The sequence below is a fragment of the Ptychodera flava genome, chromosome 10 (genome assembly GCF_041260155.1).
Source record: "Ptychodera flava strain L36383 chromosome 10, AS_Pfla_20210202, whole genome shotgun sequence".
Lineage (NCBI taxonomy): Eukaryota > Metazoa > Hemichordata > Enteropneusta > Ptychoderidae > Ptychodera > Ptychodera flava.
In genome coordinates this window covers 20113420-20128966 of record NC_091937.1, presented here as the reverse complement: position 1 = coordinate 20128966, position 15547 = coordinate 20113420, and the positions used below count along the sequence as shown (strand labels likewise).

General features: G+C 36.4%; 1 protein-coding gene across 1 annotated transcript; it reads right to left on the bottom strand.

Moving 5' to 3' along the window:
• Positions 1-3370: 3370 nt before the first annotated feature.
• On the bottom strand, positions 3371-11935 carry LOC139142203 (sorbitol dehydrogenase-like). Its single transcript, XM_070712063.1, has 9 exons — positions 11723-11935; positions 10505-10538; positions 9618-9782; positions 9141-9300; positions 8247-8365; positions 7873-7938; positions 7322-7497; positions 5451-5572; positions 3371-4407 (listed from the first exon to the last, which is right to left on the bottom strand). The coding sequence occupies exons 1-9, from the start codon at positions 11777-11779 to the stop codon at positions 4242-4244; spliced, it is 1065 nt and encodes a 354-aa protein (XP_070568164.1). The 5' UTR covers positions 11780-11935; the 3' UTR covers positions 3371-4241.
• Positions 11936-15547: the final 3612 nt, after the last annotated feature.

The following is a 15547-nucleotide window of genomic DNA, read 5'->3' as shown; positions in this document are numbered from 1 at the left end:
ATGCACCTCGAAAGTGAAAGACTTAAACTTTTGCTCTAACTTTCCTCAAGGAATCTTTCAATCATTCTCTTTCAAATCAAGAATAAAAATAGGGGTCACCGTGCAAATTTTGGTACTAGAGAAACAAATTATCCAACATTTACCGATATTAGAAATTCAAAATGGCCGCCATCCCTGTATTAACACTATGGAGAAAAATAAAATTGTCGAATTTCGAAAAACTAAGCCTGTGAAAAGTTTTCTTTCACCAAGAGCTTTAAAATAACCCCCACATGTGGTATATCAGAAAAGAATTGTAAAGTTTGAGAGTCCGAATGTCTGTCCCCGAGGTTCGTTCTACTTTAAATCAAGAATGAAAATCAGGGGTGACCAGACAAAATTTGGTACAAAAGAAACAACCTACCAAACCAACTGACACTTGAAATTCAAAATCTTCCTGGTGTTAACTGTTCATATAAGTGAACCAGTGAAAACTTAAGTTACTCCATAAGCATCAAATAAACTCAACACGATTGTAAAAGTTTGAAAGTCCAAATATCTGTCCCTTTGGCAAATTCGAAAATAATCTGATAATTGCTTCTTTGACAAGCAGCATTATAAAAGTAGTGCTTTTTTTTAGGTACAGCTGAAAACATTGGGCCCAAACCTGACTATGAAAAACAGCAAGGTTTCTTTAGGAGGCCCTCCCATAGCTTTGTTAGGCAATTGAACCCTTTAGGAATAGGTTGATTTTTAATATGGCTTCGTGTGGCCCCAGTATTCCTCAGTCTTGCCTCTTTCTGGTGACCATCAATTCACCACTTTGTGGCATGGTTCATGTGTACGTAGTTCGAAAACTAATTGCCCTGGAACATTATAGATCAGTCCAGTTCATATGCCATTTATCCTAGAAATATTAGTACCTTGGGAGGCTTGAGTTTCATATCTTCTCTATCAAAGTATGTATATAAAGCTGTCCAAATCTTTATACTATAGTGCTATCAGAAATCTTGAAACTGCAGTATTCAATGTTGCACTTTTTGTTAAGTATTCATATTCCATCCTTCAAAGAATAGGATATAAAAGTCTTAGAAACGTTCACAGTAGGTACCTTGATTTTTATTTCCATTTTGCAATGAACTTTACCCAAGATGCAAAGGGATGACCTTGAATAGCTGGTGTGTGCTGTCTTTGAACTTATAGCTTTGTAAGTTGTATTTATTGATGATTTTTGAGGTTCTCCTCAATGACATCGCTGTAAAGATATTTTTATCATTTTTCTGATGAACTTTGCTCCAGCTTGAAGGAGATAAGATGCTAGAAAACCCTGCGAGACAAGATAGCTGCAGTTTCCTTTCTGTATCATGCTACTTGTATTTATCGCTTTTTGTTAAAGTCCTATTAGATGTATCTTTTTGCTTTATAAAAGATGATTTAAAATCAAAAGCAACTTATGTAAAAATGTTACCAAAGTGTGACCACAAAACATTTTTCAAACATTGGCAATGAATGTGTAACTTAGATTTTAACAACTCAATAATTTCCCAAGTTCAATATGGCTGAAGCAAGTGCACAAAAAACCTCTAGTACAATCGGCCAAATCCAGAAGAGGAAAGCAGTGACATTATCAAGAACATTATGGCTGAATAACAGGAATCCAAAACCTCTCTCTGATCATTTGACATTTTTTTGTAAGCACATTGCAAAAACATACAGCTAATTGGGTTTTAATATACAGTGCTTTGCTTTGCCATGGAAAACAGTAGAAAGCCAGACTATGGTGGCCAGATCATAGCGCAACAAGATACAGACAAAATGAAATCATTATCTATATGTCTAGCTAGTGTTTTGTCTCCATTGTATTCCAGTGTCTGTGATATAATGTCAATCAGTATTTTTTTCTGTGCCAACACTACAATATCCATAGCCATGTCTGTCAATGTCAAATTTCTCATCGTATCTATCATATGTACAAATTTTCCTCTGGGTTTTTTTTTTTATTTCCTTTTAAAATATGATGAAATATGGAGCAATTACAGGTGGTTTTGTGTTTGGACAGTGATTAAAATTGTCTAGATGATAAAACTAAAGTGGTGGTGTGTGATTAATTTATCAAAAGAAAGCCCACTGGCTTCTGTTTGTACTACAGGTGAAATACAGTGGTTTGTGATGAACCGTTGGCAGTACGGGAACTAGGCATACATCTACCGTCTAAATTGAGGAATTGCCAACGTTGTCAAGTGTAATTTTCATCTAACAGTATTATAAGTCGAACAAAAAGCAATCAACACTGCAAAGGTTGAAATGTCTGGAAAATCAGATGTAGTCAAAACGACACTACCAGATCCACACAAATAACGTTTGCAAATTATGCTTTCTGGACAGTTGGCGGGATGTGTATTGTTTTGACTACAGGTGACGTCCTTCCAGGCAATGTTTACGCTTTCACGGAGTTGATTTCTTTGACTGATATTGCTGCCTAGAAGATAGTTACACCTGGCAGTGTTGGTAGCTCCCTAAGGGATATAGTCGTCAGAACTCTGCTCAAAGGTCGTATGGGACCCATACGACCAATGTAAACACTGTATCCAAGGTACGATGGTGATTGATGAAAGATAAAACATGTCTGTCATAATCTACATCATATAATTTAAATGTTGCAGCTATGATGATGATGTGCAGCTAAATATCATACACGAAATATATTGTTTGTAAAGAAGAAACTTGTATAGGCGCAGCTCTGATGACTGTTTCCGTTTAATTTAGACAGCATGTCTAGTTCCCGTGTTGCGAACGGTTTGACACAAACCACTGTAATATGTATAATGTTCCCGTATCATATACAACATGAAGGAATCTAGCAGAAGATTTAATTCCTCCGTTTCACATAGAACCCTTCAGAAGAATTTTTAGGTCAGGTCAAGCAAGGTTTTGTTGCCCTGTATTTCAAAGAGAACTATTAGTGTTTTACAAAACATGTCATGTAAGCTGGCTGTTGATACTTTTCATTGTGCTCCGTACATTGGCCAATGTGTAGACTGAAGAGAAACCAGATCTCATAGGCTATATATACCCGGAGCTGTTGTTAAGGGACCAGATACACGTACAAATAAATTATTCCAGGAGCGATTGTCCAAGCTGCTCAGCTCTACATAGTGCCTCACTGTGGATTGCTGTGCATGGAATGTTTTTACAATCACATTTTACAGGAAATTCAAGGAAAGATCTCTATTTCCTGGTACGTCTGAATCTGCTGAACTGTGAAAATTGTAGACAATGTGAAATCAGTTTTTGATAGGTAATATATCTGATAGTGATGAATTGCCGTGTGATTAGCAAGGCAGTAGGCAGACACAGTGACAGTGAATAATTCTCACATACAGCACAGAAATAGTATGGCACTTTTGGAATGATCAGTTTTATTTCAATGAAAATAATATTTCATTTAAGATAAGAATTTCCTTGAAGTTTGGCAAGGCAACTAAAAGTACATTTCTATGATTTTGTTGGCTTCAAAAATATTCTTTTAAATCAAATTATATCTGTAAATTGAAGAAATTACACTGCTCTACAGAGTGTATTAGAGGTTTAAAAATCTTTGTCAGACCAAGTGGATTTTTATATTAAAAGTAGTACTGAACATAATATTGGTTGGAAGGAAAGAATTGTTTTGGGCATTTAATGCAATGAAAGAACAAACTGCTTAATTATAAAATCTACCATGAACTTGATGTTGAAGTGATATATGAGTTTTTAATGTCAATCTGTTTTACTCAATACCCAGAGATATAGTTTGTTCAAATAGCTCTTCCTCATTGGCATGTATATATCTGCTTCATTTCACCCAATTGTTATCAATGGTGTATGTCGATCTGTTTATTGGACATTTGGGCTGGTAAGGTTGTAAGTTGGCTGAGGATGTTTTGTCAACCACTCTCCTTGAGAGTATTTCACCATGCTTAAACAAAATATCTGAGTTCTGAAATAATGCAAAAAATTGACAAAAATATCCAAAAATAGCAGCATTTTACCTTCACTTGGCAATGTAACCTTAAAAAATAGTTTTAGATTGAAAGACTGGAATGATTTTAAATGCTTCAAGTGATTAACAGTTTGCATAAGTAAATTGCCATTAACCTTCCCCCTGAAAAAATTTAACAGATATATTTACACTCTGGCACAATCATTACAACTGTCTATATGTTCGTCACATCTTTGTAGCATCAGTATTACAAAGTACTTTTTCGTAAATCGTCAGAATTTTATTCTTTAGATGAGGTACAGTTGATGATGACTTTCATAGACTTGGAGCTTCGATCACTCGCTGTCTTGAAGGCGTCCTCAGAGTTCTCCAGAGTGAAGCGATGGGTGACCAGCGACTTGATATCAATCTGACCACTGGATACCATTGCTAGTGCCTTTGGGTAGCTATATAATGAACCAGTACATTGAATCTTAATGAGATGTAAATATAGTTTTGAATATTCATGAGATGTAAATATAGTTTTGAATATAAATGAGATTTAGCAACATTAGCTATGAGATGTAAATATAGTTTTAAATATTAATGAGATTCAGCAACATAAACTACCACTATATATAATGTAATGTAGTAATTTGCATATCAATTGACATGGTTTTGTGCATGTATAATAATGGTCGAGGCTGGAAATTTCTGTATTTGGCAGACAAAATAATAGCGGTCACAATATCAATGTGATACATGTACTTATAAATAAATAATTATGACGCATCAAAAACGATTTTTAATTACATTTGAAATTTACCCTGTGTAACAAGTCATTTTCAGAACTGATTGCAACAATGGTTTCAGTTGTGACCTTCTTTCACTAACTCTATGATGTGATAGTTTCTTTCAACCAATGGAGTCAGAAAAACAAAATCAGCAATTTACATTTTCTCAACAGTCCTTTCTGAAAAATGTCTTTGCAGCGGCTATACATTGTACTGGAGACAGTAACATAATTATCAGTTTCACCCGTTACACAACCATTCAACGCACATAGATCAAATCATAACCATAAGAAAAAAGAATATCCATCAAATGACGGAACTGAACGCTTAACAAGCAATATCTCTCAATCTAATTAAAATCAGATGTAGAGATGGCGATATTTTCACCTTTGCTTTCATCTATGCTGTTCTCGCTAGCTGTCTCACTACATCTGAACCACTGCCGTAGAAGATTCCATTCACAAATCTCGCGCTTTGCAGGAGCCAATCAATAAGGTTGCATTTTTGAATACAATGCTGCAGTCCACAACAGCCGGTGGTTTTTTCCTCTTTTTCCAATAGGTCGGCTGTTCCGGCCAATGCCCAAGATTTGAACACGATCTTCTACAGCAGTAGGTCAGATAAAGGTAGATGACTATCAGTTGACATGAAACACTGAGAAGCAAAGGTGACTGTCATCTGATTTTAATCAGACTGAAAATTTCTCTGAATCTTACCAATTTGCATATCTGAATACCCCTTTTATATCAATTTCTTTACCAGCTGCTTCAACCATTGGAACTTTTGGTTCCATTGAGCCTCTACCTATAAGTATCACACTGCCACCTGGTGTCGTTGCCTGAGAATAAAAAGAACATGAAAAGTGGTTCCACACTTCGATACTTATCCCATGTTCATTATTTTTTATAGTTGAAATACCTATTACCTACCTAGTTAAGTGATAATAAGCCCTTATGCCTGCCTAGCTTAGTTATAAAAGCCAGTACACACTTATGCAAGTGATAAAAACTCAATTGTCATTATTGACAGCAACTTAGGGAGTCTTTTTGTATTATTTAATTATAATGATAAGATTCAGCCACCCAATTGGACATCAGCTTCCGAGATGCTGCACATCAGCCTGATAAAAACCACTAGTTGTCCTAAGAGATTTTCTGATCAAAGAGAATGTTATCTGATCCAATGAGCACTATTCCAGTTTGAAAATATATTTTGATCGTGGCATTTATTGTTTTGGGCAAAGACAATTGTGGAAAAGAGAAGCATGCTTTTCTAAGCTAACAGGAATAGAAAAGATTTGCTTCAATCATAGCTTTGCAACACATATGTATTTATTAATCTTGATAATGGTCATTTATTATATGAAAATTTCTGGGACACAAGGCACAAATTATTTTGTCTGTGAAGAATGCTTCATAATCAATTCTGTCTGATTTTGCGTTGACACCTAACAACATGAATCAGCACAGAGCAACATTTTATGGCTGACAACCTTCCAGCTGCTATTGAAAGCAAGTGGTAAAGTATCATTTGTAATCATGATGTATTCTTCCCTGAGAAAGAATGAGTCCCATGAGCATTCACACTTTACCCTTTCAATACAATGGTTTGGTCCATATCTATTGTTATTACTGGGGTGAACAGGTTAACATTAAAAATGCAAGTTTAAAATTGCTATTCCTTTGGAGAATAACTGTCACTATCCAACTCTAAATGATTACAATTACATGGTATTATTAAAAACTATTTAAACTATAACGATGTGCAGTTTGGGAAATTAAGCTTAATACTCCACAAGTACGACAAACACTAAAGGGGTACAATTGCCACTAATAACCCTGACACAACCATACTATAGCTGAGATACAGATGGCTTATCCGTGTAGCCCTTTAATTCACTTTTGAACAAAATTTTGCAGTTTTATGGTAATGTATGTATGTATTATATATTACAAGTAATGCCACATTATCTTTGTTATTATTGCAAAACAATTATATGTACTTGCATGATTAGTTTAAGTACACTGCAACTTTGTAGCCAACATAGTATATTGCAACTTTGTATCCATTATACTATATCACAACTTTGTATCCATTGCAGTCTATTGACACTTTGTATCATCACAATGTATTGCAACTTTGTATCTATCACACTGTATTGCAACTTTGTATCCAGTATAGTGTATTGCAACTTTGTATCCATTATGTATTACAACTTTGCATCAGTTATAGTGTATTGCAACTACTTTGTATCCATAATAGTGTATTGCAAAATAATCACAATCATACCCATCCATAATCCAATAACACTAGGTCAAAATTCATAATGCATAATCAATTGTTATAAACAGAGACACAAAACAGCACAGAACAGACAATAAAGCACTGGTACACACAACAAAGTCAAATTCATGAAAGAAAGATATATCATAGCTGCACTGGAAGATTTGACATTCACTTGCAGATCAAATAATCTGGCATCTTTAAACCAAAATTTCCTTATGAAATTAATTTTCTCGGTGGTACTTTTACTATATCTTTGGGACACTTTTTAGAAGAATATGCATCTGCTGTTTCTTAAACTTACATAAATTCCAATGACTAAACTGACATCAGAGCCACTGCACTCTAAGGTCACGTCTGGTGAACATCCAATTATATCAACAATTTTTGCAGCCATTTGTTTGTTGTCTATTGACTCTACTAATATTCCATGGGTGGCACCCATTGCCATGGCAACATCCAGCCGATTCTGATCAATGTCTGTTGGTAAATGAAACAGTGAATGGAAATTTCACAAATAAATTGATAATAAATATCTATATATTTTGTGACTTAGTCACACGGGGAAAGCCATTCTCAACTGATACCTTATGTACCTCAAAAATTTACAAAATAGAGAAACACATTGAACTGCAGTTTGTAAAGCTGAGATGGGATCTGCCTGTAGAGGGAAAAGATCATGAATGAGGAAAAATTGGAGAGACTGAACAAGACAAAAATCTTTTTATAGATTACGTGATCCTCAGAGAGCCAGTTGTTTCACAAAGTTATAGAGGGCCCCCCCTTAGAAACTTAAATGTTTTTGTCATGCATATTGGGCCCACTGTTGTTCAGGTGCAGCTAAAGATTCATTACCTGTTATTGCTATTGTTGCAGCTCCAAGTGATTTGGCTGTGAGTAGTGTCAGCAAACCAACAGGACCTGTGCAGAAAAATGAGTTGCATCCTTAATATGTCTGAATGTTTTCATTGATGAACAAAAAGAAGTAAACGAAGGCTTAAAGAAGTGGCATTTTTATTCGTTCATTTCAAGGTCACAAAAATTGAAAAATCATGCAAAATAAATGAAACTCAATTTTCAACTTGGTAGGGCAGATTCTGTTCCAACTTGGAGAGCAAGATACAGGTATTTATGGATGAACAAAGACACAATATATATTGCAACACTCAATAACATTACTTGAAGATGCCTCAGTCAAAATCTATGGATTTAGCGACCCCTTAACCTACCTGCACCACATATTAGTACATTAGAACCAAGGGTCACGTTTCCTCTTTCACATCCATACACAGCTACTGCTAATGGCTCCATCATGGCTCCCTCCTCCAGGCTCATGTGGTCAGGTAACCTTGGTGACGCAATGAAATGATAAAGGAATTCAAACATTAGGAAGCATAATGCAGTCACTAGTTGGGAAATTTGCTGTGGTATCCTCAAAGTTCATTAAAATTAAGATCGGATGACAAAGTTACAATGTACGTATTGACATTTCTTAAGTTGATTGATGTATATAGTGGTTTAGTGACATGTGCTTCATGAGAAGAAATAAAAGTCTGCCCTCATCACCATTGCTTGAAGATGTAAGACATTATTTACTGGCATGCACACTGGATATCACACTGGCATATTTTTTCCATGAAGTGTTGTTCTTTGCCAAGGTCTAAGGAGACACTAAAAGGTACAAAACACTGGCAAGCATGAATATCATAAATGTTTTACATATTCAAATTTTCTCTTCATTTGCATATCTGAATGTGACATAGATTAATAATGCTATTGACATTGTCTTTATACAAGAGGAATATGGTTCACTTTGAAACCATTCAGCAAGTAAACCATGGAGAGATCTTTGCAACTTTGTCTCCATTGATTACCCCTGCATGTACGTACATCACAACAATAACATTATTTGATACAGGAACTGCTGTGTCCCTATTATATACGTTGGTCAAACCATCTTATCTAAAGCAGTTGGGTTATACTGAGTCAAGGGGTGAGATGGTCATTATAACCTTTCATCCCTGTTCCGAAATGTAGAGGTCCAGCCTTTTCTATTGAAAACATGTGGGCTGTACCAAGTGGCAGTAGTAAACGATTCTAAGCGAAATCTGAGATCTCCTTACTTGAAGCAAAAGTCTGCAGGGTGGACGTAATATCTACACAGGAGCCCGTCAACGGGTGGAGTGGCACAGAATTTCATCTCCGGGCACAGGTTGTAACGACCCTGTTTACAAATTTTGCACATTCTGCAAGACACACCTGGTTCAATGGCTACTCTGTCACCTAGAGAGAAATTGGTCACAAAACATCACTGTGAAGTTCATTCATATTTTGCATGTTCTGCAAGGCACACCTGGTTCAATGGCTACTCTGTCTCTGTTGTTTTGTGTCTGACTTCAAATTAGCATCACAGCTGTTAAGAAATCTTAAGCATCATCCGAGGGACAGACGATCCCCATTGTGACCAGACGCTACAAATTACTGTCACATACTGAAATGAAGTCTGTGAAACACATGAATTGACTACTTCACCCCATTTTCTGAATGTAGCAGTCCAACTTTGCCACTTTAAAAGTTACAGTTGGGTTTACTTAACTTACCGATTTGTAAATTTTTGACTTTGTCACCGACTTGTATGACAGTACCACTGGCTTCATGGCCGATGACCATTGGGGATTTGACTATAAATCTACCGCACCTGCCAATTGACCAATACTTCAGATCAGATCCACAGATGCCAACACTTTGCATGGCCAATAAGACCTCTGAAAGACAATACACATCAAAATCAGCCACACTGAGTATAACAATTGAGGGAAAAGCTATATTTGAAAGTATCAATTTTGTTGAAAGAGTAAGTCAAGAATTTGTTGATGACCTTGGAGTGAGTAGTGGTATGTTGGGTAAATTAAAAGACCAATCATTTTTCGCCATGAGATACACTGTTTGTAAACAAGAAAGTTGCATAGGCGCAGTTCAAATGACTCCTTAACTTTAACAGGGCACATACCTTTCGCACAGGGGGACAATTTTTCAAAATTACCGGCCCAGATCTGAGAATTTTCTTTATCATTTTCAACAAATTTCTTTCACTGCTATATGGTATGGTTTGGTTTTCTTATAACCTGGCCTATCTCCATCTAACTGTTTATGCACTTTAAAAAAATGTACAAGTCTTCGTATGCAAAAAAGGTTAAGAATGAAAAAAGTTTCAGACTGACCTATACCCATTCTCTGATTTATATGCAGAGGATGAATATATTTTATTTCGGCCCGATCTTGTAATTTCATTGTCGCTAGTAAATCCTATATTTGAAACTTTGAGGGGTAAAATAAAATATGATGGTGATGACAACAACAACAACAACAACAAAAATAATACTCATCAATATCCTAAAGAAGATTTCAAAAGAAATTAATTTGAATCAATAATTAATTTACAGTCTCAAGTTTAGATATTTACGATGTACTCAAGATGAAATCTTACCGTTTTCACCTGGTTGAGGTATTGGTCTGTTTTCCTAGAATTGTAAAAGAAAACAAGAATAAGTAAATAGTTAATACGGAGGGTAAATCAATAGTTAAATTACGTTGTTGTTTGTACTATCAAACTAATCATATATCAGAAAATATCATGCTGTCTTACAAACTGATGAAATGCCCAAACAGTTCAGGTGAAACCGCTGTGTCCACAGCTATTTTTAAATGTTTAAGCCCAATGCATATGAGTTAATTAGTTTGCATGGTTCACTAAAAGCAGAACTAAGTTATTATAGCCAGGGGAAAGCCTGCAAAATCCATGGGGGGTACCCAACATTGGAGAACATACTGCATGGGGATGTCACATTTTATATCAAACAGACAGAGGCCACTTACTTTAATTTAAGAAATGTCTGACCAGTCAAAATTTTTTTGTTTTCCATTATACAAAAAATATTCCAGGAAATAGAGATGATTCTATGCATTATCTGAAGTCATTTAACTGTCTTGCCTTGGCAAATCTACAAAGGCTTGTTTTGTCAAAATTGTGCAAGGAGAATGGAAATGACAGGTCCCTGGCACACTTTAGCTGAAGCAAGGCAAGCCACCAGTGCGCGTCTTTACCCATACTTTCTGATATTGATCTACTAGAAATGGAAATGTAAAGATGTTAAATCAGTTATAAACCATATAACACAATGACAGTGAAACATCAAAGCCAGAGATACACGCTGATGAAGATGATTCATACAGTAATTAATGAAATTGGCAGCAGCACAAGTATTAACAGACACGTTTTTGAGCCTTCAGAAACACAGTGCACTGTACATGCTGGTACGGGAGATGTAATAATTTTGAGTAAACATGGAGGGAGGAGGGCTTCCACTCATTTTGAAAGAGGCATGAGATGAGTCCCCCCCCCCCCCCGAACAACAACAAGTGACCGCTCCCTATTAAACACGTACGACCAAACGAGCTGTGGAGGAGTGAACAAAAGCTATTGAAACCAACACATGATATGAACATTTGGCATGCACAAGTGGCGTTCACTGTTTTCGGCGGAGAACATTTCGTGTAATTGCTGGCATGATAAGCCTAGGATCTAACCTAGTAGGCCACGGCCAAAGTTATGCCCCGTTACATGTGAAGCCCTCCCGATACCTTATAGCCCCTCCCACACTATACTGTCCATCAACCAAATACACTGTAGCACAGCAGTACTCACAAGTCTCATGTCACCCGCCCCGTAAATAACGGAAGATAAATTGTCCTTGGGTTCCATTTAGCGGTCTGAAATTTCCCCGGACTAATTGGCTTGACGTGTTCTCGTAGATTTAGGTCTTGCATACAGCTAGAGACAGACCATGACCAGTAGTGGGTCTGTACTTTTTTATTTCCTGAGCGCGATGCATGCTGGAGGAGGTCACTGCTCGCTGATATGAACGAAAGCGAGGTTGTGTGCATGTTGTCCACGCCCACGTAAGGGAGCCTTCTGTAATTATAAGGAGGGGCATCTTTTTGTATTTTCGACAACAAAAATTTCTCATCAAGGAAAAATTAAGAACAGCTCCAAGACTAGTGGTAGAGCAAATTTTACTCCATACCCATACGGCTTATATAATATATGTCTCAAGCCTTTTTTTCAGTTCTGTATAAAAGCGATAATGTGAAGTCTCACGATAATTGATTAATTATATTTATTAAAAGTACGTTGAAATATTGTAGTATAAATTTCAAAGAAACCATTAAATAACCATAAAAGTCATATTCTTTAGGTACTATAAATGTCACAGTTTTGGGAAGCAAGTTATGACCAACTGAAGGGGTCATTCTCTGAAAAAAGTTAGCATGTAAATTTCTTTTGTCTTTTCTATTTGGAAAAAATCAATATCCTTTTGTTTCATAAAACAGGTGCAACTAGTCTCCCTACTTTCCATCACTTTATTCTGTATGGCTGAGGACACGATCAGTGGAAAATTTACAAAAATGCTTTCTCTTCTCTCAATCGAGCACAATTTTCTTAATCCTTTAAAATGGGAATTGAGAAGAAAGGTGTTTTTAAAAGTACGTTCTCAGAATTTTTACAACTGGTCCAGGAATTTGTCTACACAGTGGAGACATGGTAGACTTCACAGGGGAATACGTTGGTACAAATCATGATGTATTATGGGAAATGTCTAGTACTGTGTGTAACACCACCGGGACTAACGAGCGATGCATTGTTTTATTATGATAAAAAACTTACGAGTTGTTTAGTCAGAGCGTTAATCCTTCGCTATGGTGATCGGTAGAAACAAGTATTAGAGTCACAGGGTAGTATGCGCCCCGAAAGTAAAAGACTTAAACCTTTTGCTCAAGCTTTTCTCAAGGAAACTTTTAACCATCCTCTTTCAAAATTCTGGAGAAAAAAATTACCCAAAATTTCTGCCGATATTTAAAATTCAAAATTGCCGCTGTCCCTGTATTAACTCTATGGAGAAAAATCAGATTTTCGATTTTCGAAAAATAGACGATGAAAGGTTTTCCTTACACCAAGTGCTTTAAAATGAACCCCTACAAGTGATATACCAGAAAAGAATCGTAAAAGTTGGGGAGTCCGAATATCTGTCTTCGAGGCACATATAGACTGTTCTCATTGAAATACTGCGGAGTATAGTGAGAGGGTAGCTATGCCATATGCAGTATAACATTTACCTGGGGTATACTAACGTCGATTTCATCCCTCCCAGAATATGCAGCGCGATGCAGCCTCATTATTCTACTATGAACTTTTGTGGAAGCATGAGAGGATATACTATAGGGGAAAACAACATAGAGACTAAAATTTGGAACTCATACCTATAACAATAAACTCGTGTGACGTAAAAATAATAAAAAACAAACAAATAAACAAAAAAAACATTTTGATTCACCGCCCAAACGATATACAAATTGCTTACTCACAGATATAAAAGAAGAAATGTAGAAAGGGAAGAATAGTAAAGGGAAAGCAACTTCACACATCGTTAATCTGAGTTGTTTGCATTTTGTGTATGATGTTGTGTCACTGTAAGTGTGTATCATGTTTGATTGTTTTATGTAAGTGTTGATTAGCCATGGCGAGAAAGGGAAGAGAACATTAAATGCAGTATGTTTTATATTCTTTTGAGGTAAATATTCTGTTTCCGACTAAATTTCATTAGCCATATCGCTAAGGTAGAACGCGCCTCGGGTACAGATAGTCGGACTCTGAAACTTTTACTATTAAGACGATTGGAACTAATTAGGGATATTTGGATGGTGAAGTGATGTCGGTTTAATCTGCAAATATAAGCTCATCTACTTTTCTTTATAAGTTATACACTTATTTTTATGAGTATTTTGTAATATTGCAACATTCAGCTGCAGAGCACCTAACACTTTTGAGAAATTTGAAAAATATGAAGATCCAATCATCCCAAAGCTCTTTGTGTAAAAAAACTTTTAACAGACTTAGTTTTTCAAAATTCGAAACTTTATTTTTCTTCATAGAGTTAACACAGGGATGGCGGCCATTTCGAATTTTAAAGATCGGTAAATCTTATTTGTTTCTCCAGAACCAAAATTTGCACGGTGATCTCTGATTTTTATTCTTGATTTTAAAGAGAATGGTCGAACGATTCCTTAAGAAATATTTGAGCAAAAGTTTAAGTCTTTCATTTTCGAGGCGCGTACTGCCTTAACTTGATAGTCATGACTATTATTCAATAGCTATGCAGACTTTTGGATTGTGATCTCTTTCTAACACAGCTCACCTTGGGAGTTTCGTACCAGAGGGTGAAGACAGTTTTTTATAAAAACAAAAGAATTTCCTTTATTGGGCTTATGCGACTTTTTGAGACTCTCCTTGAATAGGAGTGTCCCCTATACCACTTAATTATAGACTACGTGGTATGGGGACACTCCTATGCAATTAGTTTTATCTAAATGACACTTTCTGTAACACTTAGTGACGATCCTGACGATTTTGAAATAAAAGATCTCGAGTTTCAATCCCTTCAACTGAGTCTGTACAAGTCTTCATCACAGTCGCTTGTAGTATGCTTTCGAAAAGCAGTTTCTACTAGTTGAAATACCACACAGCGGCCGCCTTGTGTTGATTCACAGGTGATTGTGGTCTTCATGTGAATGTTACTTGCCTTTAATTATATGTAATATTCCAAGATTACTTCATTCAACAAGGAGTACTTTTGATAAACATGTACTGGCATCGATATTGTGTCTGATAAAAAAGTCGGATGTGCCCGATGAACAATCGAAGTAGGCTATACCAGTCGCAATATCGCGGGTCACTGGCCTTGCAAAGAGTGTGTAACGCCAGATCTCGCTAATATTATTGTTCCTCTCAGTCTGATTTGTTTAGGCAAAGCTACAGAGCGTGTTTTCTTTTTTCTTTTTTTACGAACCAGCAAAATCTCCCACTAGTTACATGAGTTATATTGTTACTGATGACTTGGAGTCCAGCCTGAGATTTTACAAATTGTCAACAATAAGTTGAATAACAGAGGCGTTATACATAGGCAGTTTGACTCTGCCCGGATGCCCGGATCACGTAGAAAATCTTCATTCCGAAGTTCCACGTTCACGGAAACTCGATAGACTAAAAGGGCGCCATCACAAACAACACCAACAGTATTTGCGGAATGTTTATTTGCCAGAATTTCTAAAAGTGGCTGAAGTGGAAGCGCAATTCTGATGACAAAGTATTGAGGAGAAGCCTTTAAATGACGAAATAAAACGGAAGTTTTTCCTCGGCCGATGAGCATGGGATGCCGAATACACACACGTTCTTCGGCATGAATCATTCATTTGATCAGTATGAACAGCACGTATACCTGGAGAAATCACAAAAAGGTTAAACGCGGTTTTAGGCCTAATAAGGTGGAACGCGCCTCGGGGACAGACTCGGACGCTCAAACTTTTATAATTCTTTTGTGATATACCACTTGTGGGGGCGGTCATTGTAAAGCTCGCGGTGTAAGAAAACTTTTCACAGGCTTAGTTTTTCGAAATTCGAAAAGTTTATTTTTCT

Bases quoted from the DNA above. Each gene is read 5' to 3' on its own strand.
- LOC139142203 (XM_070712063.1), bottom strand. From the start codon at position 11,779: ATGGAACCCAAGGACAATTTATCTTCCGTTATTTACGGGGCGGGTGAC. The intron at 10,539-11,722 runs GTGAGTACTGCT...TTACAATTCTAG, and splicing joins GGGCGGGTGACATGAGACTT to GAAAACAGACCAATACCTCA. The intron at 8,366-9,140 runs GTAAGGAGATCT...TGCGTCACCAAG, and splicing joins CCTGCAGACTTTTGCTTCAA to GTTACCTGACCACATGAGCC.